Source organism: Leptosomus discolor, chromosome 10 (assembly GCF_034619465.1).
Source record: "Leptosomus discolor isolate bLepDis1 chromosome 10, bLepDis1.hap2, whole genome shotgun sequence".
In the NCBI taxonomy this organism is placed as follows: Eukaryota; Metazoa; Chordata; class Aves; order Leptosomiformes; family Leptosomidae; genus Leptosomus; species Leptosomus discolor.
In genome coordinates this window covers 25,328,210-25,347,910 of record NC_141400.1, presented here as the reverse complement: position 1 = coordinate 25,347,910, position 19,701 = coordinate 25,328,210, and the positions used below count along the sequence as shown (strand labels likewise).

Here is a 19,701-nt window from a genome sequence, read left to right as displayed (position 1 = left end):
GGCTGGAGCAGCAGGTCCCGGCTCAGCAGCCCCTGCAGCAGGACCACCCACCCCCGGTGCCCCCCTCTCAGCGCCCCCAGCCCCTCTCACCAGCAAGCCGGGTGCAGAGCCGAGTCTCTGGCTGAGGGGGTCCCTCCCCGCAGCCCCATCGCCGGCGGGCAGCCGGCTGCGCTGACTTGGCCTCTGCAGCTTCTTGAAGACAAACCCCTCCTGCAGCAGTGGGGGAGGGGGGGGTGGGCATGGCATCCCCCTGCCCCTTCCCCGGTCCTGCCTCCCTCTCCCCAGCCTTGCTGTCCCCCCTCACCTTGTCCTCGGGCTTCCTTGGGCCCCTCTGCTCCCTGGCCCCGTGGCTGTTGAACTCCCGGCAGTGGGAGATGTTCTTCAGAACCGGGCTGGCCCCCAGGAGCTGTGGCTGCGGGGCGGGTTTGGAGGAGTGAGAGGTGCTGCACAGCCCCTGCGCTCCCCAGCTCCATCCTCCTCCTTCTCCTCCTCCTCCTCCCAGCTCAGCCAGGGGCACAGCAGGATCCAGCTCAGCTCAGCCCTGCAGAGCCCCCGGGACTTACTGGCAGTGAGTGGATCCTCCGGATAAGGAGCTTATTGCTGCAAAAAGAAAAGGATTGAATGAGTGAGAAGATACCCTGGACCAGCAGCGTCCCACCCCCCCCCTGCCCCGAAGCTGGCATGGATCCCCTTGTCCCCTGGGTCCCCACAGTGGGGTGAGACCTCCCTGGAGAGGACCCCAGGGCAGCAATTCCTCTAGCCACTGAGCAACACCGACAGCTTGATCCAAACCCCAGGGAAGGGCAGACGCACAGCCTGGCTTTCGGGTCTGGGCACCGGGACAGAGCCCCTTCACTTACTCTTTGAGAGCTCTCCTGGATTCTAGGATCGCTGTCTCGAAGCTGCGGGAAGAGAGGAGCCAGGGTTAGGGGGGATGGCACCCCGTGCCCCAGCCTGAGCAGCCCAGGAGCCCCTGGGATGGGCAGCCGCAGCCCTTACAAGGCCCCCACCCCACGCAGGGGTCATCAGCCCCCCCAAGGGGAGAGCAGCTGAGCGGCTTTCAGCCCCACAAAGGGTTAAAACCCCATCTGGAAATCACTGGTTTCAGACAGGGGGACCCCAATCTGGGCTGGGGGATTAAGCAGCACCCTGGGGTGGTCCAGGGCACCCCGCTGACCCCGCTCGGGGCCCAGATGTAGCTGGTGGCAGTGGCGCCCGCTCTCCACCTGTATGTAAATCCGGCAGCGGGGATGCTGGGGATGCTGGCCGTCGGCCAGATGGCCATGCAGCTGCACACTGCGACAGGAAGAAGGGGGCACTGGCGTGTCCCCTGCAGCCCAGCCCACCCAGCCCCACGGCTGCCCCAGCATCACCATCTGCCCCCAGTTACTCAGTCACCCGACATCTGCCAGAGAGGGGCTCTGCCAACGGCCCTGGGAGCGGGCGAAGCCACCGGCGTGGCACCCAGAGCCCCTCAGCCCCGCAGAGCTCGGCTCTCAGCTGATCCCTGCACCCCAAATCTGCGAGGCCTGGGCAGCAGCACCCCAAGGAGGCTGAGGCGGGGGTGCTGGGAGCCCAGGGAGGTGCTCAGCACCCTCACCCCGCTGCGTGGTGAGGCAGCGAGCCATCTGCCGGCCGTCCCTGCCAGAGGAGGACTTGGCACGGCAGCACCGCAGAGGCTTCCTGCCTGCACCCGCTGCCAGACCCCTGCCTGCAGCAGGGCTGGGCCGAGCACCAGCACCGACACCCCCACTAGAGGTGGTTTCTCACACCACCCCCCACCAAAAATCAATTTTGGGGTGGAGGGAACAGCTGGAAGCACAGCCTCCCAGCAAGGCTGGGACAGGCCGAGCGTGGGCACTGCAGGCAGCCTGGGGAGGGTGAGCAGGGGGGACACAGTGGGCAAGGGTGGAGACCTCCCGGAGTGGGGGGACGCGGGGCGAGGGACACTCACACTTCCTCCAGTGCCACGGGGTCCTCCTGCGTGGGGGAGTCCAGCCCCACTCCTGCGGGAACAAGGGGCAGGGATAGCACCGGGGGAGGCGGGTGGGAGGCACGCCGTGCCCCCGGGACCCTGCTCCAGCACAGGTCCCCCCCCGCTCCTGTGGGGCGCTGGCAGCGTGCAGGGGAGCCCCCCCCACCCCAGCTGTGTTCCCTTCTAGTGCTGGGGAGGGGGCCACAGGGTGGGATCTGCTGTGTGCTCAGGCGGGACCCTCACCCAAAGCTTCCCCCATCCCCCAGCATGGCAAAGGGACGACCCTGGAACCACCCATCCTGGCCAAGATGTCCCACATCACCCTGCCCAGGGACCCCCACTGGGGTGGTCCACAGCCGAGCCCCCCCCCGGGGTGCAGGGCTGGGCGGGTGGGGGGGCTCCCACCCATCATCCAGCACAGGGAAGGAAGCGCTGGGGAGGAAATCCCAGTTTAAAATCCCAGTTTGACTCAGAGCATGACCAGGAGCTGAGACAGAGCGGGGGACCCAGCTCCCACGTGCACCCCCAGAAAGACCCTTCCCCACCCTCAAACCCCTCCCCTGCCTTCCCAGCCCCCCCCCCCCCCGCATGCAGTGACCCCCTGCCCAACGCCCACCCCCTCGGCACAGCTCCCCCTGCACACCCCCAGCCCCGGGGAGGAGGGGGGTCGGGGCAGGGGCGGGTGTGGCAACAGCACCCATCGCTCACCCGCGTCCGAGGACTCGGAGGAGACGGAGCTGCGGGGGGAGCCCAAGGCTGCCGACCCCCGGCACGGGCTGGCCCGGCGCCTCTGCAAGGACAGCCCCGCCACCCGCCGCTTCGGGGTGTCCCAGTGGCTGCGGGCAGGGCGGGGGCGGCGATCAGCCCGTGGGGACCCACCGGTACCCCTCGGGGTGCCCCCCTCGGGTGGGGCGGTGGGTGGTGTGTCCCCCCTCCGCGCTCAGCACTGCCCTGAGCCGGCAGCATTCACGCGTGGGGGGGAGGCGGGTGCGGTGCGGGGCAGCCCCCCCGTCTCCACTCACCTTCCCAGTCCCACCAGCTTGTCCATATCCAGCGTCAGCGGGGTGACCGGCGACATGCCCGCTCGCCTCCTGGCCACTCCGGCTAGCCCACGGCCACCGGGGCCGCCCTGCGCCGCCATGGCGAGTGCAGGAAAGGAAGGGAGGCGTTAATTACACCCGTTGGAGCGACCGTTCCCGGCCCCGGCGGAGCGGAGCGGGGCCGCGCCGATGCTCCGCCGTCCGGTGCGCGAGGGGGGGGGGGGGGGGCGCGCGCCCGCGGCCTCCCCTATTTATCTTCGAAAACTAACAGGGGAGCGGCGCGGCGGGAGCCAATGGGGAGGGGCGGGGGCGCGGGCGCGCGGGCAGGGGAGCGGAGCCCGGGGGTGCGGGCAAAGCACGGGGGGAGGGGCCAGCAGGGGTGCAGGGGCATGGCTGGAGGGGCTCAGGGGGCATCGCCCAAAATGGGGGGGGGGCATAGCTGGAGGGGCTCAGGGGGCATGGTCTGAAGGGGGGCAAGGCACGGGGGGGGGGGGGGGGGGGGGGGCGCGTGACAGGGGACGGAGACACATGCCCTAAAGTGGGGGCAAGGCACATGGGGGCATAGCCAGGAGGGGGCATGGCTGGGGGGTGTGAGGGGGGTGGCCCAAAGTGGGGGCATGGGAGGGGGGGAGGTATGGCCGGGGGGGGGGGACTTGGCTGGGGGCAGCAAAGGAGAACCGGTAACCCTGTAATCTTTGTGGGGTCATATGAGAAGGGAATGCAGAAAGCGGCTGCAAGATGAGAAAATATTCAATGAGGATTAGGGATGTCAGGGGCTCTATTTGCTGGGGGCTAGACATAAAACCGAGCCCTTGATAAAAATTAAAATAGGTCCCCAGCAACAGGAAATAGAGTTCCTTGTGGACTCCGGGGCCGAGAGGTCCACAGTACAAGAGTTACCCCGGGGATGTCACTTGTCCCCGGAGACAATGCAAGTAATTGGAGCAAAAGGAGAGCCTTTCGGGGTTCCAGTAATAAAAGACGTTCTTTTTGAAACAAAATCTAAATTTGGGGTGGGATCCCTATTGTTGGTCCCAGAAGCAGATTATAACCTACTGGGACAAAATATAATCATCACACTGGACATTAATTTGGAAGTTAAAAATAATGAGTTACAAGTAAAATTATGTCCCCTTAGAAGTGAGGATGAAGTAAAAATTAACCCCGAGGTTTGGTACACTCCGGAGACAGTGGGCAAATTTAATATCCCACCCTTCACTGTAACTACCAGGGATCCGGAAATTCCAATAAAAATAAAACAATACCCAATCTCATGAGAAGGCAGGATGGGGTTGAAACCAGAGATTGAAAGATTAATTAAACCAAGGCTACTGGAACCATGCATGTCTCCCTTCAGTACACCCATCTTACCCGTAAAGAAAACTGATGGGTCCTATAGATTAGTCCATGACCTACGGGAAATTAACAAAAGAACACTTGCAAGGTTCCCAGTTGTGGCAAATACTCAGCCAGCTGGGACCTAAAAGTAAAGAGACCTTACTAACCCCATAGTGGGAAGGGCCTTATCCTGTTTTACTTACTACAGAAACCTCCATACGAACAGCTGAAAGAGGGTGGACTCACGCCAGCCGAGTCAAAGGACCCGTAAAGAATCAACAGTGGCAAGTGGCCAGTGTACCCGGGGACCTAAAAATAAAATTTCAAAGGACCTGAATGAACACCTTTAAAATTGAATATAGTGAGAATCCAATTCTGACTGAAGATGGGCATGTAGATGCTGAAATCAAGTGTGGTATATTAACTGTTACCCATTCGTGTGCTTTGTGTGTAAGGTGTGTCGGGAACGGTAGTGGGCCCATTGCCGAAACAGAAGACCCCCAAGGGGCGTCTGCCAAATCTGCTGGGAGTGAGAAAGAGAACTTACAGAACTGGCACTAAAATTAAAAGAATCACAGGGAGAGATTATTCCCGAATCAAGGGAATGGTGGGAGATATTTGCTAAGGGAATCCAGCCCGAAAATTATTGTTACCATTCGAACGAACCGATTCCTTTTGTCGCTGAAATAGTAAGAGGGCAGTGCCGGAAGTTCCTGAAAGGGGTGAAGTGCAACGCACCCCAAGTTAAAGATACCAACTGGAATTTGTACATCCTGAGGCAAGCTGCTAAAGTAAGCACTAGCCCTCCTGAAGAATACCCCTGCTGCCGAGAAGATGGTACCCCTCGTGGCTCGAAGCAACCGAGTCGACGAGCGAGGCAGAGGAGTAAAAAAACTGTGGAGGAACAAACCCAACGACTGGGACTGCAAAGCAGTGCTTGAGATCCTGCCTCAAGGATGGTAGCAAAAAGGCGAAGCCCTGGAGTGCAAACGACAAAAATCGGGTACGGGTATCAAATTGGGGTAGGAATAAGCAATTGGTATATTACAAAACCCACCACTTTTCCCAATACATATTTATAGGGGCAATCTGGGTAGTATTATGCGTCCCTGTCTGTGAGCCATATGCACACCAACCTTTTAAATGGACATTATCCAGATGGGAAGATCAAGCCATAGTGCAAACAGTAACTGCTCCTGGGTCTCCCAGTTTCACCCCCACATTGTGCCAACTGGTACCGATACAACCCTGTTTACCGGGGATCTCCCTCCGCGTCCGGAGGAAATTGTAAGTTTCCGATTGGAGTCCCCATGTTATCTTTATCAATATCACGCAGCCCAACGACTCGGGGTGGGTAACTGGAAAGACTTGGGGAATTCGTTATTGGGAGTCAGGAACGGATAGAGGAGGACTGATAAAAAGGAGGCCATTCCAAATGATCCTGAACCAATTGGACCAAATTCCACACTTGCACACGAACAAACTCTGGGACCTACAAATGATACTGAAATTAGCAATGATACCCAGTTTACTAGTAAGAATACTCGCTCTAGTATAACTATCCCGGAAGAAGATTTAGGAGAGAATACCTTATGGAAAGTGATGCAAGCGAGCTACCAAATATTGAATAAAACTAACCCACAAATGACCAGCTCCTGTTGGCTGTGTTATGGCATTAGACCGCCCTTTTACGAGGCTGTGGGAAATACATCTAAGGCCAAGCGTGTAAATGGGACAAACCCTGAATCATGATTTAACCATTCTCCTTGGCTTACTACTTTATTGTCAACATTGGCGGGACCATTAATACTGCTCACTTTAACGCTTGCATTTGGACCTTGTATTTTCAATAAAGTTATCGCGATAGTTAAGAACCGTTTAAAAGCCGCTCACCTGATACTTGTTCGAGCGAAGTACGAATTGGTACCCGATGAGCCCGATTTAGCAGAAACCCTTGTCTTGAGTGCTCAAGAGCTACAACGGTTCAATGAACAAAATAATGGACAAAAGAAAAAGGGGGGATTGTAATAAGTAACATATTGTACTTTGTTCATTAAACCTGTATGGGAGGGTATGGATGGAAGATTTATGTGCCCCCAAGGCTTGATAGCCCAACCAAAGGACATCTGGCAAAGTAAACAGGACCCACAGCTGAGGGGGTTAAGCAATCACATTCTTGCATAAGTTCACCCACAGGGCAACGAGGAAGACCTTCAGCCTTCATCCTTACCATCACCAGGAGGCAGAGAAAGACCCCCCAGCAACAGAAGGCACATGCGCAGAGTATCGACCTGATTGCGACATCGCGAATACAGGAAATGAGACTGTACATAATGTGCTTACACGAGACGGGAAGGCGCGAGCCATTGGCGGAGCGCAGACTCCCCGGCCGCCCAGCGCTGCCTTTGCTCTTGTTCGCTTGCTAATATAATAAAATTCGCACTGGATTTTGACACTTTAAATTGTCCGTGTCTCTACTTATCACAAACAGAATGAGTTAAAAAATTTCAACAAAACAAGGAACAAAGTCTGAAATACAAATTACTGGGATAAACCTGTGTTAAGCCAGGTTTATTAAATGCAGTTATTCTGTCACAGAACAGATTGACAGAACAGTCGAGGTTGGAAGGAACTTCTGGAGACCATCTAGTCCAACCTCCCTGCTCAAAGCCTATGACCTTGTCTAGTCTTTCAGTTGGCTTTGGATTTTTTTATTTGACTCCAGTTTCTACACAAAGGTATTCTGACAAGTGTTCAAGCCATCCAATCACAGTTAACCTTAAGCCCAACAACAAAGAAGCAAAAGAAAAGGTAAGTGAAGGTAGTTTTTCTTCAAGGCAATAAATATTATTAAACATCACCAATTAACATGTGTACGCCCTGCAACTGAAGCATCCTGAATTGACAATAATTATAGCAGTGAGTCTAAAGTTTGACAATACTTCAGAAAAAACAATTCCAAATCTAAGACTTTGCAGCTGTTTAGTTTAATATCCACCTACACATGTTCTTTTACTCATTTTATTGACTCTGGGCTCTACATTTTTCAGAATGCAAGATTTATATAGATATGGTCCTACTTTCTATCTCAATGAACAGTGACACAGTAAAGTACTCGGACATTTCCAATCATCACTCCAAGCTGGGCTAAAAACTGGCTGGATGGCCAAGCACAGAGAGTGGTGGTGAAGGGAGTTCAATCCAGCTGGCGGCCGGTCACAAGGGGTGTCCCCCAGGGCTCAGCATTGGGACCGCTCTGGTGTCACATCTTGATGGATGAGCTGGATGAGGGGATCGAGTGCTCCTGCAGGGAGCTTGCAGATGACACCACGTTGGGTGGGAGTGTCGATCTGCTGGAGGGCAGGGAAGCTCTACAGACGGATCTGGACAGGCTGGATCGCTGGGCCAAGGCCAGTTCCATGAGTTGCAACAAGGTCAAGTGCTGGGTCCTGCACTTCGGCCACAACAACCCCAGCAGCGCTACAGGCTGGGGAGGAGTGGCTGGGAAGCTGCCCGGCAGAGAGGGACCTGGGGGTGCTGGTCGACAGGCGGCTGAACGTGAGCCGGCAGTGTGCCCAGGCGGGCAAGGCGGCCAACAGCATCCTGGCCTGTGTCAGCCATGGGGTGGCCAGCAGGAGCAGGGAGGTGATCATGCCCCTGTACTGGGCACTGGTGAGGCCGCCCCTCGAATGCTGGGTGCGGTTTTGGGCCCCTCAGGACAAGACAGACACGGAGGTGCTGGAGCGTGTCCAGAGAAGGGCAGCAAAGCGGGTGAGGGGTCTGGAGAGCAGGTCTGATGGGGAGCAGCTGAGGGAGCTGGGGTGGTTTAGTCTGGAGAAGAGGAGGCTGAGGGGAGACCTTACTGCTCTCTGCAACTGCCTGAAAGGAGGCTGGAGTGAGGTGGGGTCGGTCTCTTGTCCCAAGTGACAAGCCATAGGACAAGAGGAAATGTCCTCAAGTTGTGCCAGGGGAGGTTTAGATTGGACATGAGGAAAATTTTCTTTATTGAAAGAGTGGTCAGACATTGGAACAGGCTGCCCAGGGAGGTGGTGGAGTCACCATCCCTGGAGGTGTTCAAAGACGTACCCATGTGGTGCTCAGGGTCCTGGTTTAGTGGCGGGCTTGGTAGTGTTAGGATAACGGTTGGACCTGATGATCTTAAAGGTCTTTTCCAACCAAAATGATTCTTCTATGTTGCGCCAGGGAGGTTTAGATTGGACATCAGGATAAATTTCTTTACCGAAAGGGTTATCCAGCATTGGGACAGGCTGCCAAGGGAAGTGGTGGAGTCACCAGCCTTGGAGGTGTTCAAAAACGTGTTGATGTAGTGCTTCTAGACATGGTTTAGTGCGCATGGTGGTGTTAGGTCAACAGTTGGACTTGATGATCTTAGAGGTCTACTCCAGCCTAATGATTCCATCATTCTATGATCACTACTGGCACAGTTTTAAGAATGGGTCAGTTCATACCTCAGAGCTATTGTTTTAAGCTCTCTGACAGCTCAAGCAGACAGTGTGTTACTGGATTGACTTGGTTTTGGTGTTGAATGTTTCCTGGCAACTACAACTGGTTCTCATTTGAAAACAAAATCAAAAACACAGGTCTACCTCTGTTCCCAAGACACTTTCTTTTATGTCCCCTGGGATTGCTGCTATTATTCTAAGAAGTTTGGCTTTACACAAAATCCTGCTTAAATTGAAGATGGCAAGGAACAGCATGTATTACACAAATCTGCACACAAAGTTCCACCAACAGAACTTCATTGATTCAGGTTGTGAAAATTTATGGCTACTGATCACCATGTTCAGAAAAAGGAATCAAATAGCTACACAAGTTCACTACAAATATTTCAAATCTTACTGTATTAAGCCTTTGAGTAGAATGGATCATCAAAAGCAACAGGACCGCTTAAAGAATGGAAGAGAACTTGCATTTCCAATGCACTGAGAAAAAAAATTATAACCACCATCATCATCATTTAGTCAGATCAAAGTAAGTCCTCGCTTTTTATCTGTTATCTGTTTAAAGGCTCCATATTTAATAACAGAGCTTTAATAAAGAACAGAGGACTTCCCACATTTAAGATACCCACAGGACTTCCTTAAGCTCCTCAGTACAACCTGACACCTGAAATAACAACATCCAAACAAAACACAGACATCTCACTGCGTTACTCAAAGGTCCATGGGGACTAAGGGTTTCTGTACAAAAGCCGGGGTAGTACAGATCTGGAAAAAACCAAAAACCATAAAGCACACTGGAGACTTTTTGGACTAAATAGTCACCAAAGGAAGGTGCAATGGAGAGGGGATAAAACTAAACAAAATACAATCCGTTTAACTCCCAGGACACTGTACACTTTGTAAGTGAACAGGACAAAGTCTCCTTATCACAGTAACAGGTAAAACTTGGGGATAACACTATAGATTAGCCATGAGAGGGAGTTTTATGCATTTTATGCTTATGAATATAACTTTTGATGAAGCTATTACAAAGTAAACATTTGAAGCCAGTTTATTCCCTACTAGTTGGTTTTCTGTAGTGGTTTTATTGCTTTTTACCCAAGGGCTTACAGAAATAAGCATTAATTAGGTCTTTTTTTTTCCGCTGATGGCAGAATACACACATGGTAATCTGCCCAAACCATTGTTTTCCCATGCTACAGCTACTGGCATAGTAGAAGCTAGCCCTAAAAGAAAAAAAGAAAGGACTAGAAGCTACTGAATATATTCTCCTGTTCATTGTCAGAGAAGTGATTGTCTCGATCTCTTTCAAAACAGACTTTGCTTTATACCCGTGTGTTTAGATACCCTTGCAGCTGGTTACCCTATGGAGAACTCCAAAGATTAACAACCAAATCTGAAGACCCAGGTGAACCTTGTAAAACACCATTCAGTGATTCTGCACCTTCCATACTGGTTTTGTTCAGCCATGTGCCTCTAGTGGTATATTCTACTTTTTGTAGTGAGATGCTCTAAGAGCTTTTACCGGCACATTATGTCAGCTTACGTGCCCCGTCATGACAAGCTTGAATAAGGAATGCACTTGAACGCCAAGCTATGACTTTTCCTAAAGTCACTGGACGTGACCAGATCCGAAAGCACGCAGGGTGTTAACGTCAACAGTGTGATACACTTTGCAACAGCCCTACTGCTCATTGCTTAGTGAAGACACACCTCAAAAGAGCACTTAAGTCTTCCTCAGAAACTCTCACTGACATTTCCAAGAACTGAAGACAGGCTGTCTTTCTGAAGCCGTGCAACAACTTCATGCTAATCATCCAGTGTCAGGAGACAGATCAAGAAGTTGTACAAGTTCAGAAGTACACTGACAAATCATACCTCCAAGTTTTTTGTCCCCGAGGTCGGTTGGAGAGTTATCGCTGCACTGAACTCACAGTCCACAAAGATCACTAACTAGTAAAATGTTTTGGGGTTGTTGAACTATAAAGTTGCAACTGTCTCTCACTCAAAATAAAAAAAAAAAAATAAAAAAAAAAAAAAAAGACTGTCAGGACGCACTCAGTTTTGTAAAGCAGTCAGAGTACTAAACTAGAGGCTCTAGTTTGAGACTGGAAAACTCTCTGTGAACACCAGTACCACAGAACACGACTATTCCCGTTCTCGTGTTTCAGATTTGGAAGTATTTGCATTTTATTTCCAGTACTAATGGCATCCCTTTTGTTCTAGCCAATTTTATTATTTTGCTGTCCTGGCTCCTGGTCCTTTTGAGAGAAAGGTTTCATCAGTCCTTTGAACAATAACGATGAGGTTACCAACAATGAGTTTAAGAAAGAACTGACACACACAAACTTGTTCAGGCATCCAGAACAAAAGAACCTGGAAGTATTGAGAGCAAAGTTCAGGACGATGAAGAAAAGGATCTATTTTTCATTTGTAATTAGACCAAGAAGGGAAAATGCTATAAAGTAGATTCAAATCATTCAGATCAGATTACCAGTGCAGCACTGTGCCAAATTATAAATTAGGACTTCTACTTCATTTGACATTTTTATCGATATTAGAAGCATTTTTCAAAGCCTCAGTAGAAATTGATGGAAAAACCAAAATCTGAACTCTCACACCCTAACCATCAGACTGCTCTTCAGTCAACACTTACTCTTCCAGTGGTCATTCCAACACTTGGGACAACTGAAATAAACAGACTGTAACCAGGAATAAAAATCTGTGCTTTAAAAGTATTTTGCATAGTTAAGGCCAACACTTGACTGATTACTGCAAGTCCTGGCCAATTAACTTGAGTATATCAAAAGTAAAATAAACACAAAGTGCATTGAGAGCAAAGCACAAACCAATGGGAACTTCTCACACAGGTGACCGCCACAGCATAGTATTAATAGTGATGGCTGGGGCTGGGACAACCACCTGAAAACCTCCTATTGATGGAAAGTAAGACTAAGGCTTGTGCAACTCTACAGAGAAGCTGGCCATTCAAATCCCTGGGGCTCTAGCCCTTTAAGAGACAAAGAATTCCTTTATTTCTAGGAAAAGCAGAAAAGAATTGCCATCGAAACCACCAGAAGACCTTGAGATCTAAAACCACAGGTCAGGCTATTTATTTTGTCGTGGCTTTGGTCAGAAACTCATTCATCAGTGTCACCGGGGTGTTTCTGCACTGTCCTGTTCTAAAATGAATGCTCCAGCAAACTTCATATTCATTTCTTCAGAAAAAAAAAAACAAAACACCACCTTTAAGAGAAAAACCCGCTATTTCTAGCTCTTTGGTGACAAAGGCAGACTTCCAAATAAGAATCATTTCAACCCTGTGCCTGTAGAAAAATTGTTCCTCTGCCTCCTCTGTTGCTATTCAGAGATTTCTAAGCAGCTACGAGTCCCAACCAGACAAACGTAACAAATTCAAACACTCCTGGCAGAGGCCTGTTTATTATTTTCCAATATGACTGTCTGCCAAGTTTCCCTGTCCAGGGTTTGGCTTGGCTTTGTTTGGCCTTTTTTTTTTTTTTTTTTTTTTTAAAAAAAGAAAGGAACTGTGTGAGCTAAGCTGTGTCAGGGACTCTCCTTCCAACAGTTCTTGCAGAAAGTGGAAGTGCACCAGCACGTATGCAGACTTGTATCTGAATACGGTTCAAAACCATTACAAGACACAGCACAGTCAAAACTTTAGTCTTCAAAAACCAAAATGCTATGCTGTGAGTCTTGGAAATCATTTACCAGTACAGAATACTCAAAGTTGTTCTTAACACATGATGAAAAAAGCATAAACTTTAATGAAATCAAGCTGAAATTGATGAACACGGACATCTTTGGCTCCTCTCAAAATACAACCTTTTAATAACACCTTTGGTTTGATGACTTTTCAATGCAATTCTACAGCGCCTGTTTCCAGTCTATTGCCCATCAGTTTAGCTGTACAAATCTGCACACAGCGTTACAGCACAAAGGCACAGATCTGGTGAGGGTTTCTTAGAAGCACTGCTGCACACTGTTATCTTAAATGATGGTCTTGTGATTAAGGCACCTAAAAGCAAGAAAAGGAGGACAAACCCCCCTTCAAACCCCTCGCGACCTTGTACAGGTCATCCAATCCCTTGCTCTATATTCCACATCTAAAATACCAAATTAAGAATTGCTCGAATATTTTAAATTTTTTTAAATCATTTGCTAACTGCATACGTGGCACTCAGACACAAATGCAGTCAGGCAGTCTGTACGTGCGATAAACACTGAAAACAATTTCTTTGCAGGAGTAGAATTAAAAGCAAGAAAAAAATCAAGAGCCTTTGCAAAGGTTCTGCACACAATTCTCAGCTTTCAATCTGAACACAGTCTGGAAAGGCCAACGTGAAGGAATCATCCTCTGGCGAGAGTTTAATCCAATTTCAAATAACTCCAGTAAAAGCACCCAACAACAGAGATATTGCTTAAAAGGGCAGGGGTTTGACACGGCAAGCCTTTTGATTACTCTTGCTATTAGGAGGTTTTCAGGTCTTGAGGTACAAAACTCTGTTCAGGACATGAACTGGGGAGTTGTGGGGGAGACAAAACCCTGAAGTTATGACTGCATGAACAACAGCAATCACTTAAAAGTTACCATCCTGAAGAACTAAAAACTTAAGCCCATACACGACTCACAAATGAGACCGTGGGTTCTGCTGCTTCTCTCCTACAAATAAGTAACTCTCCTTGACAATTATGCATTAGAAAAATGCAGGGCTCCAATTATTGTTTCTAACTAAAAACATTTGTAGTGTATTTCTAGGAAAAAAGGATTAAGGGTGGAACTCCTGGAGGCAGCCAGACATACACTGACTTTATAGGAATTGTGATCATTCTATACTTTTGAAAAACCACGTTCTCGGTGTTATGGAGCCAGACCAGGCAGATCATCTCCTGACAAACTTCCTTGCACCCAACGGAAGGATTGCCCCTTGAAATTTTAATCATGTCTCAACTACTAAGAAACTGTCTTAAAAAGATAGATCTAAGACATGATTTCCTACAACAACGGCAAGCTAACAAAAATATTTAAATGTGACATTTTTGACACATTCATCCTGTTATTGTGGCTGCTACTGGTCAATAGCCAGGGATCAAGGTCTCTGTTAACACAGACAACTCCAGAACATAATCCTCACATGAATACACTACCTCTAGTACTAGCAGTACCCTGGTTTGAGGAGCTGAAACAGCAGAATTCCTCTGCAGAGCTTCAGTGTGTGCAGCATTTCAGGACACACAACTCGTAGGAAATCCCCTGCCCTTCTTTAGTTACTCATCGCAGCATCCACAGGCAGCTCACAAAATACCCTGAAACAGTAAACTCTTTCAGCTCCAGAACAACTCAAACCTCCATTAGTGCTAACAAAGAACTCAGTCATTTGAGGACAACAGACTGAGTCGATCTCCAGAAGAAAAAACCTGAACCAAAACACCCCCCAGCCCTCCTCAGCTCAGCAAATAAATCACATCAGGCTTACCCCTCTGCTTCCCCCTGCCCCACAATTCTAAGTAACTTTCTAGTCTAAAGGCACTCACAAATAGCCACACCGTGCGTTTGTCCAAACAAGCCCAATGAAATCAGACGGCTTCAGAAAGCAACATTTACGCCGTGTGACGGCTGCTGCATCAAACCCTCGCACTAGGAAACTCCTGTTCACTATTGCACACCACGAAACATCTAGGATTATTAACGAAACACAAAAGAAAAATAATGCAAGCTACTGGATTTGAAAACTCAGCCATCCACCTTCGAGGCAGGTGCAGATTCAACTGTATGACCAAGCTTCCAGTTTCAACTGATGGCTGCTGCAAAGCAGCTGTAAAAACGGCCAAAGTTTTGTACTACTCAGTTTTAAGCATTACTTGTGCTTCTCCTGACCCTTCTACACCAAATTATCTATCTTCAGATAATAAAAGCATTACGCTGCAATCTTAGTCGCCAAGGTTTCTCCTAAACCAACTTCTTACTAAAGGGTCTTTGGCCAACGCCACTCTGATCTACTGTTACTTTTCCATCACCATTTTATCTCCACAATTTTATTGTCAAATGTATAAGCTTCGGCCTCTCGCCGTCAATGTTCTGCTATCAAAATACCAAGTCCCTGGTCATGAGGGTACTACAAGTAAAAAAATGGAACCGCTCAACCTTTAGAAACTACAGAATTCAAACATCCAGTGAAATTAAATGGTTTACTACGAGACAGATGACTATTGACAGAAACCAGATTATTAATAAAATTAAAATATCGCATTGCTAGTGGTTTCCACAAGAGAATGACATTCTGAAAAAGCCAAAGACTATCTTGGAAAGAATCAGATGTTGCTAAGGTTTTCTTTCAACAACTCAAGCTCCCACAAAACAAGTAAGGTATTTATGGAAGCAACTGAAGAACATGACAAACAAACAGGCTACAGAAAGCCCCCTGAGCCTAAAGAAGAGATGATCAGTTGAAGAAGTGACCTGTTTCTCACTGTGTTTGTGTTTTGTTCTGTTTTTTAAATCTGCCACATAGGCACCTAGATTAGGCAGCTCCACCAAGCTTTCTCCGCCAGCAAAAGTATTTTCTTGTGCACGCATCACCCTGCAGTCAGGCTTGAAGTCTGGCTGGTTTTAGTTTATTTCTGCTGATACACGGGGAAGATGAACACTAGATATCTGGAATTCATTTTATTTACATTTTCACATCCCTTAACCTAAAAATAACCACCCAAATTTTCACGAAAGCAGGCAACACAAAACGTGCTCACAAACTGCACAGTGCTCACGAGAACACTGTAGTTCTCCACTATGTTCAACACCTCTTGGACACTTCTCAGCCAGGGGGACTTTGTTCTCCTTCTCTCCTCTCCCACTGCACAGAGCAATCAACCTCACCTAACACTGCATCTACTTCCACAAGTCTGGAGATAAGAAATTCCAGGGGATGAGTCAGCCCCGTGAACCAAAGCAAGCGAAACCAAAAGGGAGCAGCCTTGGATCACTGGTCCCTGTTGTTGCAACTCCCACGTCAGCATTTTCTGCAGCCCTGGCTCTCAGCACTCTCTTCCTCCAGCCACCCCCACCCTCCCCCCCACCTCACCTCACATGCTCTGCATCTCCCTTTCCACTCCCAGCCTTCCTTTCAACACACCCTCCCCTCCTCCTGTTTGTCCACTCGGGCAATCCCTCCTACAAAATCTCACTTCAAAATGACGACTAACAATATTGCTATGCCATCTGTTTTCGTAACATATCACTCTTCCTACACCTTTTAATCCCTCCTTTTATAGAGAACAGAATTCTTTTGGAGTGAGGACTATCCACCATTACACTGTCTAAACCAACTCGCTTCTGAAGTCTTTCATCTTTAATATAGCTGTGGTTAAAAACGACTATTTATTTCCTTGATTAGGTTTCCAACTGCTGGCATAAGAACACAAGCTCATCAAAACCTGACATGCTGGCACAACCTCTAAATGCTTAGCAGAGCTTTAGTCTGTTCTTCCCATCTATCCTATGGTGGGCGGTTTTGTTGGTGGGTTTTGGGGGTGTTTCAAGCACCAGACTCAAAACAGAAATCTAGACTGTAAAGGTACTAAATCCATCTCTGCATGGGCATTGCAGGTTCACAAACATACATGTGAATGCACAAATTCCTTAAGAAGCATCCATTAAAAAAAAACATAATAAAGAATGACCTGAATTACCATGGCAAGTTAAATTACTTTATGCACAACATATGCCACTCTTCTGAAGTAAAGAAAACATGGGACAATTTAAAACTGTATTTCTGGTACAGAACACCTTCTTAGTCAAATGACGACTTATATTCAGTTATTTTAGATCATTCCTGTGTTTTCTGTTCAGGTAATACATACCATCAAAAATCAGAAAATACAGACTCAGGATTTGTCACTATTACTTTAGTCATACCATACCCAAGATATCTACATAAAAGTTTTCTAAAAGCTACAAAACAAGCCTTGCTGTAATCAGAAATGAAATGGAGCGCCTACACGCTCACCCCAGAGGACGGCATGTTAAAAAAAGGAAGAGGTAACAACAAAACACACCCTGGAGAGCTCTAAACCAGATTTGGCTGTTATGCAGCGGAGAGAGAAATGAAACTGAAGTGAGGAGAAGCAGCTTTGTGGTAATGCAACACAGAGGCCAGTCACTAGTGGTGCTCCAGAGGTCAACACTGAGGCCAGTATTGCTGAACACCTTCATTAACGGCCTGGACAGCGAACAGGTGTACCCTCAGCAGGTCTGCAGATGATAACATTTGGAGGAGTGCCTTACACACCAGAGGGTTGCGCTGACATTCAGCAGGACCTCGGCAGGCCGGAGAAATGGGCGGAGAGGAATCTCCTGAAGCCCTACAAGGGGAAATGCAAAGTCCTCACGCGGGGAGGAATAACCCCGTCCCTCACTGCGGGCTGGAGGCAGACTGTCTGGAAAGCAGCTCTGCAGAACAGGACCCGGGGTCCTGGGTGAAGCAGCCAGCAACGCGCCTCGGCCACAAAGGCAGCCAACAGTGTCCCGGGCTGCATTAGGAAGAGCACCAGCAGGTCGAGGGACGTGACCCTTTCCCTCTGCTCAGCACTGGTGAGACACATCTGGAGTGCTGGGCCCAGGTCTAGGCTCCCCAGTACAAGGCAAACACGGACATACTGGAGCCCAATGAAGGGCTTGGAGCATCGGACATACAAGGGAAGGCTGTGTGAGCCAGGATTTTGTAGCCTCAAGAAGGACGGGGGGTGGCGGGAAAGAATCTTATCAATGCGTATAAAAACCTGATGGGAAGCCGTAAAAAAGAGTGGGTCTGACTCACCCAAGTGGTGCCCAGTGAACGGACAAGAGGCAACAGGCACAACTGGAAACACAAGAAACTTAAAAAGGAAGTTTTGGGTGGGTTTGGTTTCTTTCTTTCGTGTGGTTTTTTTTTTTTTTTTCCCCTCTTGCTGTTTGTTTTGTTTTTCTGTGAGGGTGGTCAAACACTGGAACTTACCCAGACAGGTTGTGGCGTTTCCATCCCTGGAGCTGGTCTAGGTGACCCTGATGGGAGCAGGGCGCCTGGACCAACTAAACGATCTCTAGAGGTCCCTTCCAACCTGAACATTAATCTGAGTGTAAAAAACCCACTTCTGTGGTAGGAAACAGAAGAACAGATAATACTCGCAGCAGAACTGGGTTGGTTTTCCTGCTGCTGTTTACACCTAACAGTAAAGATGATTAAGCCTCAGTACTACAAAGCTAATTCAAACAGCCTAAAAGTCAAAATAGTTGATACCAAGTATTTATAAAACCAGCTTTATTTTACCTCAATGTAAGAAACTGCCAGACAACCTCAGGCTCTACAGTTTTTAATAATGAATAGTTACTCATGCATTGCATAAATATTATTACATCATATCTCGTATGTATGCAAAATCAGAACTACAATAAAATAGGTTCCTCTGTTTCAATATTGTATCAATTAACCCACTCATCCACTTAATTTGGAGCTGTAGATGCATCAGGTCACAACAGCTTTAACATCTCACATGCCTCTGTGCCTAAACAGGAACAGACAGACCATTCTAAATACAAAAAAAACCCAACCCACCAACAACAAAAACCCCAACAAAAAAACCTGCTCTACCATAATAACTGGGTGAGAGGGAAAGATACCATTACTGCGCTTTTCTATTATGTTTTTGTCCTGCCTAACATCTAACATACATATCAACACCTCACTTTCAAGATGTAAGTCAATAAAACACGCAGAAATACCTTCATCCCCAAGGTCGGCATTACACAACGTGAGTATAAAATGGATCACAACAAGGACACTGAACATGGCTCACATCTCTAAGAACACGGCTTTTTTTCCAACTTGGTAATTAATGCATGAGTAAACTACAATAAGTATTACATTCATTTTCCTAAACATTAAACCCGTTAGAAATTTGTTCTGACGGTCAGAAACACACTTGAGACATGGGAAGACTGTAACCCTGAGCCCATGGAGAAGGGGCAACGAAGAAGTGGGATGTGACATGAGGAAGTCCTGGGGGCAACACGGGCCAGGGGTTAGGACGTTCCCTTCTGCAGCGCAGCACCAGTGCCCGCCGTTGTAGGCAGTTTGTACCACGCTAGCGTAGGACCACCATAAAACCCCCACTTTGCAAGTCCTGCACAAGTCTCCCTTGTGACTACACCCAGAGGTTTCCCCTCGCACGCTCACCCCTTCGCCACCCGCCCCGCAGGAACACACCTCCTGCTGCGCCGCCTCCACCCCCACACCCACAGACTGACCCCCCAGGTGACAACCCAGGAATCATTTACAGCCACATGAAACATCTGAATTCGAATTACTTCACATCTCCAGCTTCTGACTAGCAGCACGAAATTCAGTGGCTTTAATTGTGAAACAACCTTTCCTAATTCTAAGCTGCTGAAATAGGCTGCTGAGTCAGCACCGTATAAAAACTTAAGTCTTACGCTAAAGGGGGAGATGAAAACACAGGAATTTGTGCCCCCCTGTGCTGCACAGTAATCCCACCCCGAAATTCCACTCCCCGTGGCTGAGCGTAGGCTGTATCTAACAGACCCCAGCCTGGCACGAGCAAACCTGTCCCCACGGCATTCCAGAAGTCTGGGCAGAGACCGACTGCTGCTCCTGGCCCCGGCAACTCGGACCCAGGGGTCTCCCTCTTCACCACCTGACGCTGCCCTTGGCAAGAGAGCCCTGGTTTGAACACCTCCCCAGCAACCCACCAGCACAACTGGTCTTGTACCAGACAGCTGCCCTTTTTCCTGACAGAAGCAAGGGGCTCGAGGAACTGGAAGACCAGCAGCCAATTATCTTTCCTAATCACAAAACAACCCCACAGACCTTTACTT

At 48.8% G+C, this 19,701-nt stretch overlaps 1 protein-coding gene across 1 annotated transcript in view; it reads right to left on the bottom strand.

Annotated features, from left to right (window-relative positions):
- LOC147414828 (M-phase inducer phosphatase 2-like) overlaps nt 1-19,701 on the bottom strand; it is a 33,878-nt gene that overhangs the window by 2,783 nt on the left and 11,394 nt on the right. Inside the window, exon 2 of the mRNA XM_086470863.1 lies at nt 861-902. Coding sequence (XP_086326989.1) covers nt 861-902 — 42 coding nt within the window. The remainder of the gene's footprint in view (nt 1-860; nt 903-19,701) is intronic.